We start from the raw sequence: 12,803 nt of genomic DNA on the forward strand, positions 1-12,803 counted from the left end.
AAGAGTTAAAAAACCAAGAACTTCCTCGCAGTTAAACGCAACCTGTATGATTGTGAACAAACACTCATGAAATGGCAAATAATATTTATTGGTAGTATTGTACCAAATAGTGCTAAAAATAAAAACCTAGCATAAAATCGTAAGCAACAGTTGCTGAAGCTAATTGTCCAGAATTTTATAAATATACATACATAATTTTTGGATGTAAAGTTTAAATATTGAAAACATGATCTCACGATACTTGCGTCTCGTTCAAACGGTTTCGGTTGTGCTAGTTTTTATGGGATCAATCAACTACAGTAATGAGATTTGTCATACGACTTATCATTATATCTGTGATAGGAATCAACAGAAAAGTATGTATAACAGTAAAGATGCTTATTTTTTAAGTAAAACTGTAATTTGCTATGTGTAACATTGAAACATTGTTTATTATGCTAATATCAGTAAAAATATAAAAATGGAAAAGGCTGAATGATTTAAAGGAGAAATTATTGTTATCGTCAAACTACACAAAAATAACCATGAAACTGTATCCATCTATTAGCTTGGAATTTTTTTACAATATAAGAGCGATTTGTAGTGCATAAAAATATAACACTTTTTTGTTATAAGCCGAATATCATAATGATTATGAAAATAGAACAAACCAGCTAAGTTGAAGGATAAATTATTTGTTCAAAACAGTACTTGCAAATGTAAAACTGGTTCTAAACCTGTGGTAGGTAATAAACCTGTGATTTTTTGTACGGTAAAATGTTCTTGTCCTTTTGATTGCTATGTATTGTACGAACAATAAAAAAAATTAAAATAAAGCACAGGTTGACTAAAAAAGTTCGTTTGTGCTTACATTCCCTTTCGTGTACCTACTTCATCTCTTCGTTCTGCTATGATGCTTGCAAAAAACTCTTTTTCCAAAATTTATGACACAAAAAAAATCAATACAAGCACATTCAACCGTACACATGCGTCCCATTTATAACGAAATGCAAATAAACAGAACGACGAAATTCTACGTTAATTATTTATTTACATTCACTTAACAGGCACAACTGCACCTCCAGAAACGTTCCATTGGGAAACCGCCGCCAAGTGTGCAGAGTTTATTTGCAAACAATATTTTTGGTTAGGATAAAGCTGAACACGTTTCCATTTTGGTACTATATATTTTGCAAAATAATTACCCCTGTCAATAAAACTGAATGCCTTAAGATCCTATGAATTATCATTCCCATAACACCTACTTGTACAGGCAGAAAGTTTTCCTTTTTTCGAAAATTGAGATAGCACAAGAAAAATTGTTTTTTGCCCCGTGAGGTAAACATCTCTTCTAGTCGTGTTCGGTGCTGAGTAGAAATCGAGGTTGATATCCTATCCTGCTTTGCATATTCTGAAAGGCGGGCAATCATTGAATATCGATGTAGAAATAGGCCGCTTACGCCGCTCCAATTTCCCATCCTGTACGGCTGATCAAAACGTTTGCAAAATATGGGTGAAATTGTGTTCTCCATCCGGGGTGTTCGCTGAAGCGGGCGTTCGTACATTATATGCCGGTACCGAATGGAAGAAAACTAGACCAATTCAGCCTGGAACAGCCGGGTACATTAGTCAGTCGGGTGATAGGGGCTGGAAGTGGAGGTAATTTTTATTATTAGAACCAGAGATGCAAGGACCATTGATGCTGGCAAAGTGAAGCGATTTTCCGCCAAATGGATGAAGCGCAAAACACTGCAAAGAGAAGGAAATCGAGCTATCGAATCCATCTGCAAACCAGTGCCGTTCATTCATATCCTGAAACGGCATACTCCCTTGTCCCGTTGCCATCACCATCATCATCGTCATTGGCATGATCGTTGGACAATCCCCTTTTTGCCTCTATTCTTATGGACGAGCGAACGGGTTTTAGCAAACTGCCAACCCAGAACTGGACAATGTTGGCTTGCTATTACGAAGGGCAGTTTGCTCTATTGACCAGCTGGCTCTAATCTTTTACTCCTTTGCTTCCATTTCTTCCACTTCTTCACTGTAGTGCCATGTTGCAACATTTTCCAGCCATAGCACACATAACTGAGATTAACGCTTGTGTTTCTTGTGCAGAGTCTAACAACGGCAAAAGGGGGTAGTCTGTGGGGGGATTTCTACCGATCTGTACAAGCATATGGTATTTGAAAGACTTGCAACGAATATGACTGGTGGTTGATTAGGGTAGGTTGACATTAAATTATAAAGCAGCTATGCTATTCATATATGAACTATATGAAACTGTAAAAATGAGAACATATAACAACACGTGGTTTAAGTCATTATTGTACATTGTTATGTATAAATTCCAACGAAAAGGTAGATTGTCGATGTAATTAACTACAAGCTACAAAAAAGAACCAAGGAGATCGTAATGTGTTTCCTCAATATATAATGCTCAATTCCAACACCCAAAAAGATAAAATAATCGGAGAGCAAAATTTTAATTAATCGAGGTTAAATGCATGCAGTGGTAATTATTATCTCACAGTTATTGCATAGCAAATATCAACCAGTTCTCATTTTCTATATTTGTTAACCCTAACTTGTTGTTTATGTACATTTACCCGCGCAAACCATTTCAAATTTACATTGAGTTAACGAGCAGTTAGTAATCACCGGTGTAAATTTAAACCCATTATGCATTACGTCGTCGAATATGTCACTCTGAAATACATGTCTGCCCTCCACTCTCCTCCCCCTGCACACTTTCATTTCTTCAGTACTGTATTGAGTAAATCTCAACCATCGTCTAGAATTGTAGGCCTAAGAGACGAGATTGTGTTTCACAAGCTGCAATGCATAGAGCATCCGTTTCCGTTTCAGCCAGGTAATGACAACAGCACTCACGTGAATTGTGATTCTCAAGATCGCTGCCTATACCTGAAACCTTTCCCGGCGAGGAGTTTGAAACACACAAACAAGACTTAATTATCTTGGCTGGGAGCAAAACTTCAGACGACCGTGATTGTTGACTTTTAATTAGTTTTACCGATTAGACTTATTTACACGAAATTAGAAGCCAGTGCTGTCGCTTTCAAGTGGCTGGATGGGATTTCGCATGTGGGAAGGTGAATTTGAGTGATTAGTGCTTTAAAAATCCACATCAACTGAGGTCATACAACTCTCAAGGCATCTGCACGTATCTTTAGAGCAAGAATGTTTTAGAATAATTTTTCCGCGCTACGAAACAATTATAATGTATTTTGTTCATAAGGTTTTCGTTATATATCTTATCTAGACTGGCTGTATTTTTTGCTTCTGCTCTCTTTTCAGAACTGACAGCGGCTTTCGATTCTCATCTTCGGGGGCCGTCATTTGTGATGGAACCACCGTCGCGCCTCGAGTTCTCCAACTCTTCCGGTGGCTGGCTGGACTGTTCTGCCTCAGGAAGTCCACAGCCCTCTATCGACTGGCTATCGGTGGATGGGACATCCGTCGGTGATGTCGGAGGTGTTCGGCGAGTTCTGCGGAACGGGACGCTAGTACTGCTGCCGTTTCCTGCCACTGCCTACCGGCAAGACATCCATAGTACAATCTATCGATGCGTAGCGTCGAACACGGTCGGACGGGTCATCTCACGCGATGTGCAGGTCCGAGCAGGTAAGTTCATCGCCAGCTTGATCCGTACCTCGGCGGTTCAATTTCCGCCAAACGACGAATCCACAAGCACGCAAACCAATGGCAAAGCGCTTCATGAAACGCATCTACGAACACAAAGCCTCACACTCACACGTACCGACAATGAAACGCAACCGACGATTGCAGGAGCAACCGGAGACGGGCAACTTTTCCGGTTCCGCTCGAACACGCTCTCAATCACATTATAAACGAGAAAATCTCGTGCTACGTGATTGGAATTAATTCCGGAATTTTTACTCTCTTAATCTTGGAACCTTTCTCCACCACTTACCCGCCCCCTACGGGCAAGAGATTGAATCGACAAGACTCGAAGACGGGAATAGTATGAGGACACTCCGTGCTATGCAATGCGCCGTTGTTTGTGTTGTTTCGTGTTGCGGATCCACCCTTCTCCCCTTGTTATCCGCTAAATCGGAGAGTTCTTTCGATACCGTAATGGTTGATTCCGTTCGTGCCGTAGCATCGTGAGAAGTTTTGCCATCCCAGTGTCTGCTACGCCAACACTCGAGATATCTTCGAGGCGTAAGCGGTGTGACGGATAGCGTGACTTGACAGGAACGTGACGTGAGCATGGCCCCGAGCATTGGCTATATTTGTTGACCCATCGAAACCATCGTAGAGCGATGGTTTAAAGAATTTGAATCATCACACTTTACCCAACGGAATTCGAAGCACACCATAGAAAGAAAAATACACTCGTCACGATTCTGAAATACGAGAAAACTTCATTTCTATGGCTATGCATATTGAAATGCCATATTTCATTTTTAAATACTAATGATTTTCATTGAATGCTACTAACTGATATGAAACGGACAAGGGATTCGAAATTATTTGAAACTTTATTTACAGTATGCGGTTGTGGTTTGGTGATACACTTCGGTTGAGTCAAATAAATTATAATCAAAATTGTTAGTTGACGAAAACAATAAAAATAACCTGGTTTAGTTGATCAGCATACAACAAATCAACAAATGAATTTTTTAAGTTATTCATTATGCTAGATGTTTGTGAGCACTTCAACACACTAGAAACTTGTTCGTTTGTAACAGTTTCATATTCGATTAAAATAATGAAATCTAATATTTTAACATGCGTTAATTTAGCTATCAATATTAAGATGACTAAATTAAAGCAGCATTAGAAAAGAGCTTTTAGTCAAAAAGCATTTTTCTTACTTCTTACTTAATTTTTTAATCTATCAAAAACAAGCCGAACCGTCAATTTTAATTCATCTATCACATATCGTTAGTGTTATTTGTTGCTAAAATGTTCATATAATTTTTTTAAAGTGCTGGTAAAGTTTACGATCCTTATTTCAGGCTTCAGAAACACAAACAATAAAGCAAAAAACTGTTTTGACTTTTCCAACCTGCCAGAAGCAAATTGGGCAACTTCATACACCGGCTCCAGCTGAGCTTTTTGCATCGCAAAACTTCTACCAACGGGAGTAATTCGTTTGCAACGAAATTACAGTTCGCTGCTTGCTCCACACACGAAGGCGTATGATTTCGGAGTCCGAACTGGCTTTATTGATGCCTGCTAAAGCGTTCCTTTGCTCCCGAGTTCAGTTTAGCAGGATGTCATTTGACTGGTTTGTAGCATGCAAACGAGCTTCAGACCGTGTTACCGCGTCCATGGAGGGAAAATCCCGTTTTATCCCCCTTGTTCGTCTCTACCATACCACTGCCTTGTAAGAATTTTGCATAATTGGATAATGAATCGGGACGGAGTAAATTGATGAAATGGTTGGCTGTTGAACGGATTAAGCGCTAAAAAATGTCTGGCACTGGAGGAAAATAAAGTCGAACGGGAATTTCACTCCCCTGCCACTTTTACGCTCTGTCTCACCTCATCGCTGCTAGCTTAGAGGGAATGTTCCTTTGGTTTGCTTTTTCCAGTGCTGGACTAAAAACAGCAGCAGCAGAATGGTGGGCATGTGCATGTTCGGCAGAAAGGCTCCAAACGACCAAGGATCGTACCAGCTCAGCGTAATTGAATTCCTAAAGCATCTACTGCACGGATTGTTAGATGCAGATGCAAAAACGAAGAAAAAAATCATCCACCGCTGTATTAGAGAGTTACACGGCGCAGGTACGCTTTTTAGGCAAACGTTAAAAAATCATTAAAACTAAAAATAAAAGAAACACAACACAAGAGCCAACAGAAAACGTTGAAACAAACATTAACACTAAAACAAAAAAGGGCCATAACACTAATTTCAAAATCCTGTTACGTAGGGAAAACTCTGACCAACAACATCTCGGCACATAATACAAATGAACTTTGACCCGTATTCAGTTTGACGATGCAGCCGTGGAATGAACAAATTTTGAGTTTTTTTTTAGTTTGATGTTGCTCTACGATTATGTAAGTTATACAGTTATGCACCGATGATTTTAGTTTTTTTTATTCTTAAATATGTTGAGTTCTAGAGCACTTTGTAATCCTTGGCAAGTTGGTTATGATTTTGATTGCATATTTTACTAGATGAAAACTACTGCCATTTTCATATTTCATGAAATAGTGAGTGTTAAAATCTCCTGCTATGTCAATGAATAACACTTGTCGCAATGAAAGCTTTTTGTGTACGTCAGTGTTGAATAGTTGTAATTAAACCCAGCAAAAACAACAACAACAAAAATAATTCAAAAAATGGTGCCTGTGTGGTCAAAACCACAGGCAAATCGCCCTAGCAAAATAACTAGATGAAATTGAAAAAAGCTATCCAGAGCGAAAACAAGTTTGAATGTAAAAAAAGGTAACAGCAACAACACTATTCCACACCTCTGGACCTGGGCTTCTCCCCGCTGATTACGATGGCATACGGTTGAGAAAAGAAAAATCTAACCGGTCGGAAACACGTCACGAGAAGTCATCTAATGAACCAACACCGGTCGGGCTTCACCGGAATCACCGGTTGGCGCCCTGTTCCGGTCGTTCAAACGAATGAATTTTGTTTTGCCATGGCTATTGCACTCTCCCCACCCTAGTGTGGGGAAGGGAGCAGAATGGGGGGTTGGAAGGGGTGCCAAAAGCATAACAAAATGGACGGGTGCCATTGCCCACGCGTTCGTTTTTCTTTTGCCCTTTTTTTTGTATTTCACCTTTTTGTGGAAACTTTTTGCCTTCTCGGTGCCATTTTTGGTTTTGCTCGTTTCCCGCCATTTTGCCATGGCTGGTTGTGCCTGTGAATGACTACAAGCCAGCCTTTATTTGGCGCGTCCCGGCACACGCTGACGGGTTCACACAGTGAGCAGTGTTGGGCAGCAAGCGCGCGAAGCATAACGACCAGCGTCAACGGGCACTAGTGCTTCGCTCTCGCTAATTACTTCGTAGCCTGGGCTAAGCATCGCTAAAACCATTGCTGAAACAGTTCGTTCCCTTCAACTGTTGGGTCTTTTCATCCCTGCTAGGTGAGGTCTTTTTACTTCCACTTGTCCACCCGTCTGCGCAGAACGCGGGGAAAGACACGCGCCGCACAGGTTTAATTACTCGCCCGGTGTACTTCGCTTTTCCAGCTAGGAAAAGACTTTCTTTAGGGTTGGATCTTTCTCCCCCTCCCTCTCCCTACTATCACTTCCCTCTACTTTTCCTATAGCACATCTTGCGTTCTTTTTGTCAGAGTAGATTTCTTTCATTTTCGTCTTAGTTGAAAATAACATTGAGACGATACAGCTTCGTCAACAGCAGCAGGTTCTGCTGCATTGCAGATTTGGGTGGAATAAAAGAATGGTAGTTGATTAAAAAAAAAACAAAGAAACGAAATAAAAATTACCCAGGGGAACGTAAGAAATTTGCACGAAATTTACAGTATCACTGTATTTTTCAATCACAAAGACATATAACTTTATTGCAACTGCATTATTATGAATTTGTTTAAGAGCATTTTTACGAGCTAGCAATAGGCTATTAATAACATGAAGTGAAATAGTAAATCTTATATCAAATTGATGTAATTCTTCTTCAAATGTCCACTGTGAGTGAATAAGCTAAAAATCGCAGCAAGTTTCGTTCATTACATATTAAATAATGATCGTAATAATTATCCTGGATCATTCATCTAATGCTAGTTTTTATCTACACGTTGATAAAACACATTTTAATTATGAGGGTTTTAAAAACAGCTAAAATGAATGCAACATTGTTTTTTTAGATTGCGTGTTGCATTCACAACACACACGATATTGGAAGTAAAAAAACTGTACAGTATCACCTACAGTAATCTATACAATTTCACCATTTGCAAACATCTAACGAACATGATGGAAAAAGGAATCCTTTACATTGGCCTTGTAATGGAAGGATCAACAGCAAAAAAGTTTTCACAAACCCAATCATATTACCCTCAGGGGTCAAACGAATGAAAAAGATACACCTCACAAACGTCTCAGCCCACACGTTGTTATAGCTAGGCCAAACACCTTTTCTAAGAAAGACACTCACTGACGTATCAGGTGTTACATTGATTATGACGAATGTAACGAAATAATAAAGATCCGTTTTATTTTTCGTAATATGATTGGGTTTGTCAGCCCGTGCCTAACCGCGCAGAGCGAAAAGGGTTCCAAAAGTCCTGTAGGCATTTTGCTCTTGTGTTTGCTGGGAAACATGAAAAGTACTTGTCACGTGGACGAGACGGGACCGACTTTTACTTGCTTTTTATGACAGCCAAGAAGACCTAGAAAATTGCTCCAATACAATAAAATGAGGGTTTCTAAACCTTTATTATTCGCAAAACATTCGAAAAGTTGATTGGTTCCCTGAAGGATTAGGGCAAAACCATCGCTGCTTCATATTAATGTAGCCAATATCTGATTCTCGTGATGTACTCCTGAACACGTTCTGTTGTTATTTCCCGCAGGATCCAAAATCTTCTAAAACTTGTCACTTCAATTTTTTTGTAGTTTTCAAATGCGTTCGGTGAAGTTGATGCGATAACAGCAAAGGTTGATGCGATATCCGTACAAAACTGTTGTAACATTATTAAAAAATATGATAAAACATCACTTTTACTGTTTCTGCGATTGGTTGCATTGAAAAAATTAATTCATTTCCTACATTTTTCCGCACCTTTCAGTGGTTGCTCAAGCATACAAAGTTGACGTTGAGGTGTTGGCAGCTTCCCGCGGCTGTACCGCGATCCTGCGTTGTGTAGTGCCTAATTTTGTTAAGGAGTTAGTACGGGTTGTCTCCTGGGTGCAGGAGCCGGCGTTCTACATTTATCCGTCGCTGCAAGGAGGTAAGATAAACCGGCTGCCCGGTAAAGTGTTGTTTTAAAGTGTAAGTTTATTTATTTCGTTTCTTCTCCACCGACAGATGGCAAGTACCACCTGCTACCGACGGGCGAGCTGCTGATACACAATTTAGAGTATAACGATCGCTACCCATCCTACCGGTGTCGGACGATGCATAAACTCACGAGGCAGGTTGTCACAAGCAATTCGGCTAAGATACGGATGAACGGTAAGTATCGATCAGAGCTAACAAACCGTAAGACCGGAGGTTTAGCTTTGAGTGGAAACTACAGACATGGTTGACCGAAACGAATAATATACTATGATAATATATAACACACTACAGTTCTTGTATAGGATAAAAAAAAGAAACAAACTTCATTCTGTTCGCTCTTTACATGTTAATTCTGCTAGTTAGCTCTGGTGTTAGAAAAAAAATAAGCATCTTGGGGTTTTCCAGCATCATGCCCTAGAATAGTTAACATGGAAACCGTATACGCGCTGATTCAAGTAAAAAAAATCTTTCTTCGGAAATATAACGTGTCAATGCACACTCCAATCGAAGTCATAAACATGTTTCTCGTTTCGGTTTTCACTTTCTATTCCATCCCACCATGCACAGCTATTTGTACGCCATGTCACCACAAACTAAGCTTAGACAAAATGTGTAACATCTCACACCCAAGCTGTAATGCGTTTCGGATGGAGAGAAGTATGAAAAGAAAATCTCCCAACATTCTTACGTTACCCAACGTTCCGAGCACTCTAACACTCGAGTAAAAAACTCCATCAGCCGTCCAGCAGTGTGACAGTTTCGACGAGAAAGATCCGTTTCCGTTTACCCGTTTCAAGCGACACCCATCCTCAAACATAAACCGGCTTATGTCAGCTTGCGTAAGCGATGGACCTTCCATGGTCATGTCCGCCGAGTTGAATCTCAGTGATGTCGCAGTACCCTTAATGGAATGATAGTAGAATGAAAGGGAAAACAAATGAAACAAACTAGAAACCACTTCATACAATTGCATCAAATGCTTTCTCGGGCTTCCATTCCCTTGTTCTGGACTGCTTCTTGTAACACTCCACAACTGCACTACACCACCTGCACATGCACTTCTTGTAACATGCACCTTATCTGTAAGTGTTAGGCAGGATTTTCCCCTTAACGTGCGAACGGAAGTAGCTGCTATTGGTCGGTGCCGAAAAACTTGCAGCACAACATTTATTTCACGCTTCATAATAACAATGGGATTAAATCTTCAGTGTAACAGCTTCAAAAGTTGGATGTTATGACGCAAGAATGCAGATGATGCATCCGAAGGTATTGGGAATGTTAAAAATGGGGTAGTTGTATATAGTTGCAACTGAGTGAAGTAAGGCAGAGTAAATCTTTTCAATCAGTTGGTGTTCATTATTTGTTCAGAGCAGGGATAAAAAACGGTCTCATGACAAACTGAAAACTTATTTACAACTATTTTCATCTTTCTTTTATATTATACCACTACTTTCATTATTCACAAAGCTCTTGTGATTATTTTACCAGGCCGGCCCAGTTTTATACAAAGTACATAAAAAAATCAAATGCCGCACATGCTCAAAATGTCTAGTGCAGCTGACAAGAAATGAAATTATAATTATCGACGCAATCAGACTCTATTCAACAATCGTACAAACTAAGTTACCTACTTACGGCCACAAAAGAAATGCCTACGCAAATAGCTCGCTCGGTTCTTTACGTCAAGGACTTAATGAATGCCGACGACGAACAGTGTTAAACGATCTCGTCGAGTGAGCTTTGTTGCCCAACCTGCGTACTTACCGGCGTCAGTTTTGTTTGATCTTACTCTGAGACACAATTTCTTTTACATATTCGTTTTGTCCCGCCAGAACAACGAGGAATAGTTTCGCCAAGTGTCGTCGAGCATACGTCGCACGTCGCCGTGTCACAGGACGAAGGAGCTGTGCTGTTGTGTGTCGCTCAAGGTTGTCCATCGCCAGAGTACCGGTAAGCAGACATTTATTTCCTAATTTCTTTACTAACTATTACGCTATTATTATCGAAGAGATTTATGGGGTGATAATATGTATAAGTTCTTTCAAAAATATTTCCCTAAGATAATTTTTTTTGTATTTTTTCTTAATAATGAAATTCTTACTGTGTACAGTATAGTACAGTGCATACAGTCAAATAGTTTATGTTAAACGAATGAGATATTAAATTCATTTGAAACAACTTTCACCAACCGACCAATAATTAATAGTTTATAAAACGAACGTTTTGTTATGTAATAGTTTTCTAAACAATTTGATAAATTCATCATCATTATAAGCTATGTTTCGTTAAATTTGTTATGTGTAAAATGTTAGCTACTTATATTTTAAACCGATAGTATTCCTGTCATTGCCTCTCTTTTGATATATACTCAAATATACTATTTCCTTAAAGTTTCCTTAAGTTAAAACTTTACTGACCCAAGACTGACCTAGAGCACAGTTGCAGTTAATGAACCTAACCTTTACTTAATCTCTTTTCGTGTCATAGTCTGGGCTGGGCTATTATTTTATGTATTAAACATCAAATCTTTAGCATTCATTTAGATTCGAACAATTCGACGAATCGTGAAATAAAAATTACACATTAAACACTCTTTGTTGAACACATTTACAGAAAGGCGGTTAAAGTATTCAGGTCATACATTTTACAAATAATCACTGCTAAGGCATTTGGTTATCTGTGATGTGCCCATTGGTGAAACATACATTTTCTACGTGCTTGGAAATTTCACCACAAAAAATAAAATAAAATAAAGAATAGCAAAAAATCTACCAATAACGCCAACAATCAATGTTTTCCATCAATTTCCTCAGATTATCACATTCCGCAGCATAATTCGCATACATTTCCTTGATTTCGACCTGCCTTTCGTGCCTTATTTGCCACCAAAATGCTTATGTACGTATGCCTTTTGCTTGGCTTCAGTTGGGTCTATTTCCTTTTTTATTTTACGCCTCTCCCACAGTCTCAACTCAAAGAGCTCGTATTTTGCTTGTTAGGTTGACAACGGAGGAGAAAAATTAATTCAGTAGAGCGTCTGAGAAATCTCCGCACTGATTTCCATTGCAAATTATATCATGCTAGGGATTATTCTACTATGCCGTCAGCTGTAGCAAAATCGAACCTTATCTTTACTTCATGGAACATATTCATTTGAGATCGGATTTTTGTTGCTAGATAGATGTGAAATGTTTGGGTGTGCTTACATTTATTTAATGCATATTTCGACACAAAAAAGCCGTAAGAAGCTAGTAGAAGACATCCTTCCTAGCTTGATTTTGCTTTCGCGTGCCCTTGTCCTGTTGTGTCCACTTGGGATAATTTAAAACGAATGACAAGCGTCTGTTTCCTAGCATCATCATGATTAATTGGATTTGGCAATTTTCATTCCTTTTTTCCTTTCACATCCTACTTCGACCTCTCTCCTGTAATGAATCACACCACTCGTCACGGTGCAGTGTTTGCAGGTCAATGGAGTTGTTTTTCGGTTGTTTTAATTTTTTCACACTCGATTTCCTTTCATCCACCCGACGGCACAAAACGCTCATCCATCAGTTCGAGGGTCAAACGGAAAACATAACAGCACATCACCATCAAACGTCGATTTGGGTTTCCGTGCAACTGATCGACCCAAACTGTGACAGAGCCTCCATACCGATGTACAAAGCTATATCAAAAGCTTTTTTTTAACTATTATCCAACCATCGGCGCCAGATGGCACTCTTACTGGCAATCGAGTATCGGTTAGTGTGTCGGATTTCGCTGGATGGGTTATCTAATCAGCTGAAATCTCCGATGCTCGTTAGCAGTTTTGTGAGATGTTATACAACATTTTAATTCCTCAGATG

At 39.3% G+C, this 12,803-nt stretch overlaps 1 protein-coding gene across 7 annotated transcripts in view; it reads left to right on the forward strand.

Moving 5' to 3' along the window:
* LOC120948168 (Down syndrome cell adhesion molecule-like protein Dscam2) overlaps positions 1-12,803 on the forward strand; it is a 92,914-nt gene that overhangs the window by 43,878 nt on the left and 36,233 nt on the right. For all 7 annotated transcript variants that reach the window (XM_040364227.2, XM_040364222.2, XM_040364224.2 and 4 more), the window contains exons 2-5: positions 3,298-3,624; positions 8,744-8,905; positions 8,983-9,129; positions 10,788-10,905. In XM_040364227.2, coding sequence (XP_040220161.1) covers positions 3,298-3,624; positions 8,744-8,905; positions 8,983-9,129; positions 10,788-10,905 — 754 coding nt within the window. The remainder of the gene's footprint in view (positions 1-3,297; positions 3,625-8,743; positions 8,906-8,982; positions 9,130-10,787; positions 10,906-12,803) is intronic.

The sequence above is a fragment of the Anopheles coluzzii genome, chromosome 2, assembly GCF_943734685.1.
Source record: "Anopheles coluzzii chromosome 2, AcolN3, whole genome shotgun sequence".
Taxonomy (NCBI): Eukaryota; Metazoa; Arthropoda; class Insecta; order Diptera; family Culicidae; genus Anopheles; species Anopheles coluzzii.